General features: G+C 38.2%; 1 protein-coding gene across 8 annotated transcripts in view; it reads right to left on the bottom strand.

Annotated features, from left to right (window-relative positions):
• Positions 1 to 15,151, bottom strand: part of ZC3H11A (zinc finger CCCH-type containing 11A) — a 38,981-nt gene that overhangs the window by 12,887 nt on the left and 10,943 nt on the right. For 7 of the 8 annotated variants that reach the window (XM_060129086.1, XM_060129088.1, XM_060129093.1 and 4 more), the window contains 8 exons: positions 13,990 to 14,188; positions 12,785 to 12,904; positions 5,840 to 5,963; positions 3,307 to 3,510; positions 3,065 to 3,181; positions 2,718 to 2,798; positions 1,362 to 1,472; positions 489 to 551 (listed from right to left, as the gene is read on the bottom strand). In XM_060129086.1, coding sequence (XP_059985069.1) covers positions 489 to 551; positions 1,362 to 1,472; positions 2,718 to 2,798; positions 3,065 to 3,181; positions 3,307 to 3,510; positions 5,840 to 5,963; positions 12,785 to 12,904; positions 13,990 to 14,043 — 874 coding nt within the window. In that variant the 5' untranslated portion in view covers positions 14,044 to 14,188. The remainder of the gene's footprint in view (positions 1 to 488; positions 552 to 1,361; positions 1,473 to 2,717; positions 2,799 to 3,064; positions 3,182 to 3,306; positions 3,511 to 5,839; positions 5,964 to 12,784; positions 12,905 to 13,989; positions 14,189 to 15,151) is intronic. The other variant, XM_060129116.1, reaches the window with a different exon arrangement.

Genomic DNA, 15,151 nt, shown 5'->3' with positions numbered 1-15,151 from the left:
TTTCATATTCATAAGCACATTTTAAAGGAGTATGAAGGAACCTCTGAAGTCAGATAAGATTTTCAAAATAATTATTTTGAGACAGATACACTAGGGTCAGTACACAGTAATTCAGTTACATGGTAAAATACTTCCCTAAGTATAAAATAGCACTAATAAATTCAAGGACTGAATTTATATTAACTGGACACTTTGTTTTCCCTCTAAAAACTCAAATTTCAATTTATCCATACAAACAGAGGTATTCTTTACTCTTTTTTAAACCGAGTACCTTCTAAAAAGTTGGCCATAATCTAATTAAAACACTATAAATTTGTATAACTTCGCACATGTCAAAAACATGAAGAGATTTTATACATGCTTTCAGCCAGAAATACAAGGGAGTTAATATCAATATTGACACGGCATTTGTATAAAGAGAATTTTGGAGGAGATATGTAATGCACAAACAAGCAGAAAACAAAGGATATGCTCAAAACTTATCTCACCTCCTGAAAATTTGTGTTTCCCCAGTCTCTCCGTTAGACTCAATCTTACCAAAGGTTCTTCTCCTAAAATGGCAAAAACAGAATTTCTCTACCATTAGCCAATTTTTCCGTATTCAGTAACTACTAATGGGTACAAAGTATGCTCTGATATTAAAGTCTCTTGGAAATCAGATCTCAGTCTTAAGGAAAACTACCCACATTAAAAGAAAAAAAAAATCAACCTATTAAATAATAATTTAAATAACCAAATGCACAGTCCAAAGGGAAGCAATAGCACAGTCCTAATTAATAGTAGCTAAGTACACAAAGACAAGCTGTGTCTAACCAATTGATTATAAAACCCAAGCTATACTTTTGCTTGTGCACTTCCATATGTTAAATGAAATCATACTTTACTCCACTGCTAACTCTCCTATATAACGTTCCTTGATCACCCCAGCAAAAAGTGAGATCTCTTTCCTCTGATTCTTTGTTGTCTGAATGGCACATTTTAATGTATCTGCATACTACAATTACTTGTGTCATATTCCCTATCAGATTTAAAACTATTAAGGGAAAAAGACTTTTACATTTTTCTATAACTTAAAAGGTATATTACAGTTCTTTACTTACAATGGACAGTCAATAAATTTGTTGGATAAAATACACAGTATATGTAAAAATCAAATACAATACATAATGTGAGAGCTGCATGATTAAGAATTTCATCTTTTTAAACAGTAGGGGCAAATGCACTAATTTTTCATCGTTCTATCCAATCAACATACTGAAGACTCCCTGCAAATCCACCAATATACCCAACCCAAGCATTTTGCTCTCCCAGTCATTTAAAAGTAGTAGGCTGACACCTCTTAAGACCTACCTATACCTCACCTTGTTTGTTGGACAGAGTTACTGTCCTCACCACAGTCCGGACATTCTCTTTTTCAGGACCTGGAATGGTCTGTGGTTGGAGTAAAAGACTGGAAACTCCTGAAGAACCTTCTAAATATAGAGAGTCAAAAACAGTAAATAATTTATGGAAAATACAGCTATCAGAAGTCAAGAAATTCTGTTTTTGAGACCAGGTAAATCCAACACAGACCACTGGACTACAAGTCAATCAGTTTTTGTGTTCCTGTTTGCCTACAGTGAAATGGAGTAGGGAAAGGGGAGATAATCTTATTTTTTATCTGCCTTTGGCACAATGTGAAAGTAAAATATAAAACTGTTTTGAGTGACTCAGGCACTCAATGTACTTTTATTTACTAGGAAGGCTAACATTATTCTAAAGTTAACCTCAGAAGCACATTAGCTATTAAGTGTGTTAATTCAATCTTTTCCATCTATATTCAATTATCTGCAAAACACAACTCCAAAGTTGCTACGGAACAATCCTTAGCAAGAAGGCACTTAGAACCAACCATTTGATTCTCTCTAAATGCATTTCACACTATATAATTTTTAGGGTTGGAAATATAGATCAACCAGGCTAAGGCAAGCACCAGAAGAAAATCCTAGCAGCTCCTGAGGAAGAATTCACCTACTACAAAATGAACTTTTTCCTCTTTTAAGTAATAGTTTAGGGAATTCCCTGGCGGTCCAGTGGTCAGGACTCCATGCTTCCACTCCAGGGGGCATGGGTTCAATAACCTGGTTGGGGAATTAAGATCCTGCAAGCCATGCAATGCGTTCAAAAAAACAAACAAACAAAAAAAACAAAAACCTTATATGCTATTCTTTAGTTATATTTCTCAAAATAAACAAGTTCTTTCAGGTTCTTCATTGTATGTGCCTAGCTCTGAACAGTTAGGGACTGAAACAGCTGCAATGGGTTAAAAAAGCAACTGTGATTTAAATAAGACTGTGTTTTACTTCAAAGAAGCCACAAAAATCAAAATCTATTTGCTCATTTTGGTTGGTGTCAAGTGTCCTTATTATCAGAAGTATCTTTTTTTTTTTTTTGGCTGCATTGGGTCTTCACTGCTGCAGAAGTGTCCTTTCTATTCTTCTGTAGCAACATTCAATCCTCCGTGTCAGGATTTCCCTGGTGGTCCAGTGGTTAAGACACCACACTCCCAATGCAGGGGGCCTGGGTTCCATCCCTGGTCAGGGAACTAGATCCCACATGCATGCCGCAACTAAGGAACCTGCCTGCCGCAACTGAGACCCGGGGGAACCAAGTCAATAAATAAATAAATTTATTTATTAAAAAAAAAATCCTCCATGTCAAAACTCCTGATAACTCACCACCTTGCTTCTTTGATTTTTCCTTCATTTTCTTTGATTTAATTTCTTCAAGAGTTTTTATCCCAAAATTCAAACATTCACCTAGGAATGCAAATAGCAACCACATGAGGAACCAGCACCATTTCACCTCTGCAGTTTATTTGTACACAGCTGGCATTCAAATGTTTGTTCAATGAATAAGAGAAATTAAGTGTGTGTGTGTGTGTGTGTATATAATGGGCGCAAGGAAGATGGAGGTGGTGGTAATCATGAACTAAATTTCAAAGGTATTTAAAATAGTCTGGACTCACTCAACAGTGCTGTAAGATTTATGAGCAGGAACCAGCATCAATATAGCCTCTTCTTACCTTGTTTTAAATTGACCCCAGGTTTCCGGGCAGAAGCCACTCGTAATCCATTATGAACTTCAGGAGTTGGTTGCAGGGTAGGTGTTTTGGTTTCATCACCTTCCTCAGAAAACTGATCTATATTATCAAAATTTAAGGCAAATTCCCAATTAAAAACAGGTCTACTAGAGCTTCAAGTCTGATTCTAATTCACTAAGTTACCCTGATCATTTACTTGCCTTAAAGAAAGAGCTAAAGCTTACCATCATCATCTTCATCATCATCTGCAGCATTGATTACCACTGGTGGATGTGTAGGGCTAGGAACATTTTCTGAACTTTCTACTTTCATAATACTTCGCAGTTGAGGAGAGGGATTAGACTGGACAGATAATTTGCTCTGTTGAACTGTGAGCTGGCTAGCCTTCACTTCCTCTTCTGGTGACTCAGGCACAGTGGGCAACACAGCTAGACATACAAAGTTAGTCATAAATTAAAAATAGAAGATACAGTCCCAATTCATCAAAAATCTCTGACAGAACAGTATGGAGGTTCCTTAAAAAACTAAAAATATAATTGCCATATATCTCAGCAATCCCACTACTGGGCAAATACCCTGAGAAAACCATAATTCAAAAAGAGTCACGTACCACAATGGTCATTGCAGCTCTATTTACAATAGCCAGGACATGGAAGCAATCTAAGTGTCCAACAACAGATGAATGGATAAAGAAGATGTGGCACATATATACAATACAATATTACTCAGCCATAAAAAGAAACGAAATTGAGTTACTGGTAGTGAGGTGGATGGACCTAGAGTCTGTCATACAGAGTGAAGTAAGTCAGAAAGAGAAAAACAAATATCATATGCTAACACATATATATGGAATCTAAAAAAAAAATGGTTCTGATGAACCTAGGGGCAGGACAGGAAGAAACACATAGACGTAAAGAATGGACTTGAGGACACGGGGAGAGGGAAGGATAAGCTGGGACGAAGTGAGAGAGTAACACTGACATATATACACTACCAAATGGAAAATAAATAGCTAGTGGGAAGCAGCTGCATAGCACAGGGAGATCAGCTTGGTGCTCTGTGACCACCTAGAGGGGTGGGATAGGGAGGGTGGGAGGGAGATGCAAGAGGGAGGAGATATGGGGATATATGTATAGCTGATTCACTTTGTTATAAAGCAGAAACTAACACACCATTGTAAAGCAATTATACTCCAATAAAGATGTTTTTTTTAAAAAAAAAAATCTCCAACCACCTATCATAAGTTTGGTGATTTTCTTTGAGCATTATGTCCTTTTAATTCATGTCTTTTAATTAAAATTTTAATCTGGGCTTCCCTGGTGGCGCAGTGGTTGAGAGTCCGCCTGCTGATGCAGGGGACACGGGTTCGTGCCCCGGTCTGGGAAGATCCCACATGCCGCGGAGCAGCTGGGTCCGTGAGCCATGGCCGCTGAGCCTGTGTGTCCGGAGCCTGTGCTCCACAACGGGAGAGGCCACAACAGTGAGAGGCCCGCGTACCGCAAAAAAAAAAAAAAAAAATTTTAATCTGATTTTTAATTTCCCCATTTTCCCAATTAGGTTTTAAACTCCCAGGGAGGGAAAATGCGGCTTTCAACTAGTAACTATTCACTGCACATAAACACACTCAAAGTGGGTGCTCAAAACAGAGAATAAACAGGAAGCTAGATGCACAGCAACTATTTACAAATTCTAGACATTAAATTTTAATACTAAAATTCTAGGCTCTTTGATCAAGAAGCAGCTTTTTAAAGAGATAGCGGGCAATACTTCTGAATTATACCAGAAAGGGGTGAGCCTTTTTCCCCTTAAATAGAGATAAAAATATATATCCATCAAATTTTAATCACATAGCAGATGTGGCTTTAAATGGCTGATCACTCCACTAGGAAATTACTTTAAAAGGACTTTAAATACTAGCTTTTGGCAGAGTGTAAGTTTCATTTTAGATTACACCCTAGAGCAGGGGCAGTGTTAGCAAATGTTTTTCTGTAAAGAGGTATATAGTAAATATTTTAGGCCTTGTAGATCTTGTCTCAACTACTCAACTCTGAAGCAGTAGCACAAAATCTGGCCACAGGGGCTTCCCTGGTGGCGCAGTGGTTGAGAGTCTGCCTGCCGATGCAGGGGACATGGGTTCGTGCCCCGGTCTGGGAAGATCCCACATGCCGCGGAGCGGCTGGGCCCGTGAGCCATGGCCGCCGGGCCTGTGCTCCAAAACGGGAGAGGCCACAACAGTGAGAGGCCCGCATACCGCAAAAAATAAATATAAATAAATAAATAAAGCTTGTGTTTCCTTATTTTAAAAAAAAAAAAATCTGGCCACAGAAAATATATAAACAAATGGGCAGGGCTTCATTTCAATAAATCTTTATTTTACAAAACAGGTGGAAGACCAGACTTGCCAACACCCCTGGCCCGGAGAATCAAGTTTCTTTTGAAAATCTCTATAGATATGATAAGAAAATGGGAAATGAGGTAATAAGCTGTAGTAATCTAAACTATCTTGCCAAGAAACATTTGTGAAGCAGCATGGATTTTGGAAACAAAGTTTTAATCGTGACTGCTATTTTATTGGCTTATGACTGTGTACAAGTCATTTAACCTTAATAAAGTTCAATTCCCTCATCTGTGAAGTGAAAATAATACTGCTCTCTCACAAGACTAAAAGAAGGCAATGTTTATAAAGTACTCTGTACATTGTGCATGTAGGTGTTCATTATACAGTAACTATTCTTTCAAAATTGAAACGAATCTCACTTTTGCTTGGAGGTAGGAAAAGGCCATCAACAAAACGTCCTCTGTTGTGATGAAAAGCACAGTTTAGTTTCTGACATCCCACTGGCTGATTTTCCCAATAACAAGGAATCTCACTGCGTTTTTTCTGTAAGAGGAAAAACACATTATTTTCAAATAAAAAATAGTGTGACCTGTATTAATTTGGTCATGTTTTCTGGACAAAGTTCATACAAGGTTAAAAAATCTGAGGCATGTGAAATGATTTTGAGTATGAGGAAGCAGCGCTGCTGAAAGTAACTTATTCTAGCATGACAGAGAGATGAAAGGAACAGGGAAGTAGTCTGCTATTCTTTCCTCCTTGCCCTAATCCTTGAACTCCTAAATGTCTACATTTAATTTAGAAAAGCAGGGTAATATAGTAGGTAAGACTATGGAATCAAGGATAAGAGTCAAGAATCTCTATTATGTTACTTATTGACCATGTGATGTCAAATAATTTAATACCTCTTAGTCTCACTTTCCTCAGCTATAAAATGGGAGTAACAGTAGCTATTAATTAGTTTCTCATGAGAGTTAAATGAAATAATGTACATGAAGCACTTAGCACACAGAAAAGACGCAATAAACTGCAGTTATTATTTGAAGCTGAGAGTTCAAGACTTGGAAAAATTCTTCCTCTTCCCATTCGTGACTTCTAAAGGTTCATGTAACACACTAGGATGGTTATCTTTCCTTCCCAAGCTACCTCGCTCTTATAAAGGGGAACAAGAAAAACAAGAATACTGGTACATCTAGAATGGTTTGCTGGATAACAGGATATATGTCCAAGAGAAACACATACATAAGTTCTAATATACACATTAGATGTATATAAAGAATATTCAAAGAACACTATTTGTAACAGCTCCAAAATGGAAACAAACCAAATGTACATCAACACTAGAAAGGATAAATACATTGTAGTATATTCATAAAATACAATGATATCCAGTAATGAGAGGGAATAAACAACACCATGGGTGCAGAACGAAAGAAGCCAGACACAAAAGAGCACATCCTGTGTAATTCCATTTATGTAAAGACCAAAACAGTTAAAACTCCTCTATTGCAGAGTAGTCAAGACGGTGATTAGTTTTGGGGGTGTGGTGAGTGACAATGAAGAGATAAAGGGGGAAGACAGAGTGTTGGAAATGTTCTATTTCTTGATCAGGGTGCTGGTCTAGTAAGTATATTCACTTTGTGAAAATTCTTCAACTTGTAAGATTATGATATGTGCACATTTCTATATATACTTTAACAAACAGTTCAATAAAGAAAAAAAAAGACGTGATAAGCACTTCTGAAAAGCAACTAAATTCTGATTAATAACCTGCATTATGTTGGATCTCTCATAATAAGCAGCCTAAGGATTAAATTTCCAGGAAAGAACAGAAGCACTACTTCAGAAATCTTTAAATATGGAGGAAAGAAACAGAGGAACAATGACCATTACAAAAAGATCCTTAAATGTATCAAAAGGGGCAAAGATCCCAATATCTACTATATTGGGAGACTGATAATTTGATAATACACTGTGTTGGTAGGGATGTGGAAGAATCATGGAGTCCCACATACTGATAATGAAAATATAAATTAGCTCAACATCTCTGAAAGTGATTGGGTAAAAACTATGTAAAAAATTTATGTCCTGCATTTACTGCCACATATTTTTAAAAAGTATAGCAAATAGGGCTTCCCTAGTGGCGCAGTGGTTGGGAGTCCGCCTGCCGAGGCGGGGGATGCGGGTTTGTGCCCTGGTCCGGGAGGATCCCGCATGCCGTGGAGCGGCTGGGCCCGTGGGCCGTGGCCACTGGGCCTGCGCATCCGGAGCCTGTGCTCCGCGGCGGGAGAGGCCGCAGCAGTGAGAGGCCCGCGTACCGCAAAAAAAAAAAAGTATAGCAAATAACTTTGCCTCTGAAAAAACTGGATAGAATTTATTAGTCTCCCGTTACACTTAAAAGGTAGGTATAATAGATACCATTGTTTTTTAGAATAACAACAATTATTCTATTACTCCTTGAAGCAGAATCTAATGCCAATCTTCCTTGCTCCTGGATTTGTGTTTGCTTAAGTTTTTACTTCTTTCCTGAAAGCAATCTTCAAATTACTGGATGACTACTGTGATAGCATCCTCTTTATACAGGAGTCACATGACGTTTATTTGATCTGTTTAATACTTTTACTGAATTTTGTTTCAAAATAAAAAGTAATACATAAGCAAAGAAGATGACTTGGAAAATAAAATTAATGCCTGTTAGGCCATTACCCAGTGAGAGTCACTTATTTTGGTATAGAATACTTTTTCTTAAAAAACAAAAACAAAAACCTGTAGAATGTATTGATTCACACTTAAAAGAAAGTTGTTCCATATAATTCTGTACATTTTCACTTAGCAACGCATCCTCCATAGTAACATTCTCCTGTATGATTACTCCTCTTTTTTTTTTTTTTTTTTGCGGTATGCGGGCTTCTCACTGCCGTGGCCTCTCCCGTCGCGGAGCACAGGCTCCAGACGCGCAGGCTCAGCGGCCATGGCTCACGGGCCCAGCCGCTCCGCGGCATGTGGGATCCTCCCGGACCGGGGCACGTACCCACGTCCCCTGCATCGGCAGGTGGACTCTCAACCACTGCGCCACCAGGGAAGCCCCTCCTTTAACTTTTTAACAGTAACATAGCACATGGTCCAAAGATATATAGTTAATGCTCACATTATTTAATTAGCAAATACTGAACAATTCTGCTCAAGGAAACAGAGTTGGGTTCCTGAAAGCTCTTGGTCACATTTTCATCAAGTGATCAATACATAATCTTGTTTGATGTGTGTCTGTGTTTAAAGACACCTTATTTAATAAATATCACTGGGGACTTCCCTGGTGGCGCATTGGTTAAGAATCCGCCTGCCAATGTAGGGGACACAGGTTCAATCCCTGGTCTGGGAAGATCCCACATGCTGCGGAGCAACTAAGCCCATGTGCCACGACTACTGAAGCCCGCATGCCCTAGAGCCCGCGCACCACAACTACTGAAGCCCGCACACTCCAGGGCCTACGTGCCACAACTACTGAGCCCATGTGCTGCAACTACTGAAGCCTGTGTGCCTAGAGCCAGTGCTCCACAACGAGAAGCCGCCACAATGAGAAGCCCGCACACCGCAATGAAGAGTAGCCCCCACTCGCTGCAACTAGAGAAAGCCTGTGCACAGCAACAAAGACCCAATGCAGCCAAAAATAAATAAAATTTTAATAAATAAATAAGTATCATTGATTCATTAACACTGAACTCAAGGTCAACAGCGCTGTAACTCACACCTGAATGAAGCTTATCGAACACTCGTGTTTTCTACACAAGGCACATAAGAGCTTTCTTGCACTTAGGGACATTACATACAGCACTTCAGCACTACACTTGGGGGCCATTTAAAACAGCAAAATCACAAACAAAAAGCACAAAAATGCAAACAAACATGGCACTAAATAGATCATGAAGAGGACATCTGTACTGATTTTGGGGTTATAAATTTTAGCATATATACAAATTTGCAAATATGGAACCCATGAATAATGAAAGTCGATGCATCTAGAAAGGGGGGTATACAGTAAACTGACTCCTTACCATTCCCATCTCCACTCTCCTATAGCCATTGTTGTTAGGTTTCTCCTTTATACTTCCAGAGATATTTAAAATGCATATACGAGTGAAAAACAAATATAAATTCTTTTCCTTATCTTTTTTTTTAACACAAATGGTAGTATATTACACACTTTATTCTGTCCTTTGCTTTTTCAGTGACACTATATCCTGATCTTTTCATATAAATAAATAAGTAGTATCCCTTTAAAATTTTTTGGTAACAGCTGCCCAGCACTCCACTGTATGAATGTAATAAAATTTATTTTAAATGAAGGTTCGTTTGCTTCATACACTTTACATATTATAAATTATGTTACAATGAGTAATTCTGCATAGATCTCATTTTGCACATGAGTACAGATGAAACAAAGGTACAAGTAGTTAGTAGTTTTGAAAGATGCAGCCAAACAAGCCTCTGTGCAAAAAAGAGTTAACAGAGTAGCCTAGCCCTAAGCCTGCAGTCCTCAGATAGCCTGCTTGTAAGGCTGGTCCTTTCCCGGCATGTGGGAAATTGGCTCTTATAATGCTCCTGGTCAGTTAACTGATCACTGTGCCTGGACTGTTCATGCAAACAATATGGCTTATGCTGAACACCTGACATCCTTCTAGGAGACTAGAGTTTTGGTATGTGTTAGGTAGAGGGTGCCTATGTGACCAGCCCCAATAAAAAAATTTGGATGCTGATCTAATGGGCTTCCTTGGGCAAAAACACCCCACACATGTTGCTGCATTTTCACCACTGGGGGAAATGTATGTTCTTTGTGACCCCTTATGGGAGGGAAAGATAATAAAAGAAACCCACACATGGATTCCTCCAGTCTCTGTGTTTTTTTCTTTTATGATCAGTGTAACCTTACTATATCACTGTAATAAATCTTAGCCATGAATAAGCCATATGCCAAGTCCCACGAGTTTTTTAGAAAATCTCCAAACGCAGATGTTCTTAGAGACTGATACACCTTTCCTAGGAGTTGTGCCAGTTTACACTCTGCTCGCAATGTTACAACATGATCTTTTGAAAGTTCCAGAGTATTTCTTTTTCTGAATGTATTTAGTGAATTCCCTATTTGGAAGACAGCATAGAATGTAGCTGAGAGACCATAAATCTGAAACCAGAATGGAGTAGTTATATAACCACAGGCATACAAATTGCATATTTAGTCTCTTTCTTCTTTCCCCACCCCCTCTCAAACAATTCAGTCCAAAGTCATTAGGTGAAGCTGAGAGAGGTAGGCATTCATGTTGGGAGAGGGAAGGGCAAGTGCCCCAGAGCAAGGTGTTGGAGGTTGACTGAGATGAGGAAGGTATCCATGTGACAAGGTGGAACCAGCTCATAGGGTGTCAGGGTTAGTAAGGCATTTGTGTAGGAGGATGGCCTGGCACAAGGTTGGCGCCTGAGAAGGGTGAGCAAGGCTTTTATGCAGAAGGGATCCTAATGTAGGGTGAGGAGGGTATACTCATGGAGTGTCAGCCTAGAATGGGCATCAAAGATCAAGTGAGGTGAGGAAGGCAGGCTCTTCTGAGTGGGTCCTGGTACAGTCAGAGAATGAGCAGGGTGAGGAAAGCAAGCATCTCACATGGGAGGGCTGCCCAACACAGAGTATCAAAGCCCAAGGATGTGAAAAAGGCATCCATGAGGTCCGGAGCAGGGTGAGGAAGGAGTCCTCACAGTGGAGCAAGGTGGGAGGCCTGCCCTGGTACAGGATGTCAGAATAGAAACAAGGTGAGAAAGATGTCCTGTGCAGGAGCAGCCTCATGTGACATCAGAGCCTGAGAGGAAGAAACAGGCTGTAATACACTGTCTAGTTTACGTAACTAGGGGACTGATCAAGTAAGATTAAGAACAATGGAAATCAAGTTTTGGAGAAAAGAGTTACAAGTATGAATAAGGAGAAGCCTACACAAAACACTGTAGTGTTGGTAAATTGGAAGCATCTATGTGAACTCATGATTTTCAATACATAAAATAATAAACAATGATATAAATGTATGTATACACATTTATACATTCCTCTGTTCTGTCCACTGCATGCCTGGAAGCAGTGACACTCCAGAAGCAGTTACACTAGAAGGAACCAAGGCTCCTTGCAGAAATGGCTGATTCCACAACTGGAGGAGGAAAAGTACCAGATGAACCTGGATAATCTTGTTAGGCCACAAAGTGAAGACGTGTTCAAAGAATGATGGAAACATCAAAAAGACACAAAAACCAGCTTTAAGGTCTCTTACTGGCCCAAACTGAGTCAACCTGAGGATAACAAATGATAGTAGTGACATAAAACACATTGAATAAAATAGGAAACCATGAGTTCACACATAAAAAGCTAGAAAAAAAACCTTGAGAACTTGATGAGGAACGGGATAATTACAAGGTCTCCAAGTTTCTCTCCAAAAAATACTTACTAAATACAAAAAGGAAAACTTTATAGTGAAGCAATCTGGTGGATACCACCTTAATGAAGTGATCAAAGTTAACACCACCAGTAATGGGATAATTAATATTGTATGCCACCCAATGATAAGCAATGAGAAGAATAATAAGAGGTGACTCTGTGATATTCCTGCCAAATATACATGACCTGAATTTAGTAATGAGAAAATATCAGATAAACCCAAATTGAGGAACACTCTACAGAATAACTGTCCTCAAACTACCAAAAATGTCAAGGCCAATGAAAGGCAAGAAAAAACTAACTGTTCTAGACAGAAGGAGACTGAAGAGTTATGGCAACTATATGCAACACTTGATTCTGGACTCACTCCTACTGCAATAAAGGACATCACTAGTACAATGGCAAAACTTGAATGGGATCTGAGGATTCAATGAAAATAATACATATATGTTAATTTTCTAATTTTGATGGTTGTATCACAGTTATGGAAGACAGTATCTTTCTTGTTTGTAGGAAACAGTCATGAAAGTATTTGGAAGTGATAGGAAATGTCAGTAATTTACCCCTAAATGGCTTAGAAGAAAGTTTTATAATACTGTACTTGCAAGTTTTCTCTAAGTTCAGATTGCTTTAAAATAAACATAGAAATATAAATACCCCCCAAATATACATATATAATTTTTACACTTTGGACAGATTACCAAACTACCTTTAAGAAATATGATACCAATTCATACCATATAACATCTAGATATTAAGTGAACATTTTAATGAGAGAAATTTCAGTAGGTCATTAAAAAAATTTAACTCACATGTTATATGAAACGTTGTTTTTTACCCCCATATTTTTTATTGGCCCATTAGGACACAAGACTACTTACTATAATACAAACTGAAAACTTACATCAATCTCCATGTGCCGAAACCTGCACACCTGTCGAAAACAGCGCCCTTCCTGCCATAATGTGCAAACAGTTTCATTCCCTAATGCAGCTTCACAGTGACGGAATGGACAGCTGTCACCCTGTAAACAAGAGAATAATACAGAAAAGAACTGTGGTACCAAACTAGATCCCAGGCAAAATGTTCACTGTACATTTCTTGGTATCTAGACAAACACAAAGCAGTAAGGAGAGACAGGTAAAGTAGAAAACAACTGGGATGAGATGACACGAACAATGTGAGGTCAACAAATTTTTAATTTCCTAAAACCTATTTCTTGACAGCATCCTACATCTGATCTGACAACATGAATGACACAAGCTGAGAGACGGGGCTGAAAAAGACAAATGGGAGTATTAGGTACTGTTTGAAAATATATTTTACTGTTAATCTTCAAAACCATTTCATACATCCTGACTTGTGTAACTAGTTTTTAATGGAAAATCAGAAAGTTAATAGATTAGAATTTAAGTATAATTCCATACTTCACTATGTATTTCATACAACGTTAATATCTGAAACAAAATGCTACTGTTGTGCAACTTGCTATATAAAATCAAAGCTTTGCTCAAAACTGACAATTTTAAACATAGCACCAATATGATTTAAGAAAAATTTTTGAAAAAAAATACACATGCATAGAATTAGTCATAAAAGAACAAAAGAAAACAGCAGACAGATCTAAATGGAGCTATAGAAGAATCAAGCTGAAAAACAGGAAGCTCTGACAAAGAAAAAGCAATAAAGCTGCAAAAGCTTATTTAGAAAATGGCTTTAGTATTCAGCAGGAAATCTTAAGCAAGAAGTCAAATTCAACCCACCCATTCATTTAACACAAAGTAAATAAAAGCAAAGTTGGCCAGCCACAGTTAAAGTGTTCCTAATTCCGAAAGCACCCTGAACAGATTAATTACAGCTAGAAGAACACTGAATGATGATTAAATGCTATGAACCTTTTTATTTTTGGAGAATATGGAGAACATAAAATGAAGAGAAAAAAATGATGAAGAATGAATTCCCTTAGGAATGCTACCCTTTACTAAAAACTGACAGCAGATAATAAATAGCTGAGCAAAACACAGAGACGACTTGGTATATTGGGAAAATCTTATCCAATTTTATTAGGGAAATCATAGAAAGAAATGATTTAGAGATGCCAATTCTTACTTTAGTACATGTAGAATAGAAAAAAAAATAGCAGTCTTCTCCTTGATTAGGCATGCTGAGTAGATCCTCAGATGAGAAGTGGCTTCTTGAAAACAAGCCACTGCTTCCTCAAGGCGAGGACCAGCTCCAAGTCCTCTTGATATGGGTTTAATCTTCCAAAAGACAACTCAATCACAGGAATTGTCTTTTAAACGTAATCCTAAAATGAGAAGTCAATGAACGAAAGTATTTCAGGTAAATTCTTCCAACTTTCTCCTCCAAATCACCTTGACCAATGAGATCACATTGTTAAAACCAAATTTTAATTGTATTAGTATGTCTATATTGCCTATAACAGAGCCTTATGAAAACTGATTCACATTTTATTCTGATGTGAAAGTTGTACATTCTCATCTACAATGTAAAAGTTTTGTTAAGAATAGTCATGCTTCTTTCTTTTGCACTCTCTATGGTACTTCAGCATAACCTAGGTAAGCACTGCACGCTCAATAAATGATCTGCAGTTTAGATTATTAATGGGACTTGGATTATTTTACACAAGATAATTTGCTAAATCTACATTTCTGACAAACCAGATTTTTTTTCATCTAACAGAAGTTCCAATATTTTCACAAGCATTTTTGTTATTTCAAAAGTATATAATTATAAGTATGTGGGAAAAACTGTCTCACTAGAAAAATTGGTGAAACAATTACTCCTGAAAAATCTGTAGAGCTAATAGCTAATATAATTAAGATGGACAAAGAGCTGCACACCAATTGCAAACAAGGAGCAAAAGAAGTTCTCAGGGCTTGACCCATAAAATAGTGCTTATGCAAAATGACCAATATTCCCTCCCGCCTCAGTCCTTGCCATACCCTGGCCCCCTGCACTAAAGGGTTCAAGAAAGAAAGCTTCTAGAGAAGTAAAAATACATGACAAGAGCACAAGCCAGAATTTGGAAGGGGTTTCTACAAACTCCTACATCAGAAGATCAGGTTTCAGAAACAGTGATCTAGGGACTTCCCTGGTGGTCCAGCGGTTAAGACTCTGTGCTTCCCCTGCACAGGGCGTGCAGTCGATAGGGGAAGTTCTGCATGCTGAGAGGTGCGGCCAGAAACAACAACAACAACAACAGAAACACTGAGCTACAATTTGAAATCAGCTGAATCAAATTCCTTCA

This window comes from Lagenorhynchus albirostris, chromosome 2 (assembly GCF_949774975.1).
Source record: "Lagenorhynchus albirostris chromosome 2, mLagAlb1.1, whole genome shotgun sequence".
Classification (NCBI taxonomy): domain Eukaryota; kingdom Metazoa; phylum Chordata; class Mammalia; order Artiodactyla; family Delphinidae; genus Lagenorhynchus; species Lagenorhynchus albirostris.
This window is presented reverse-complemented; position numbering and strand designations above follow the sequence as displayed.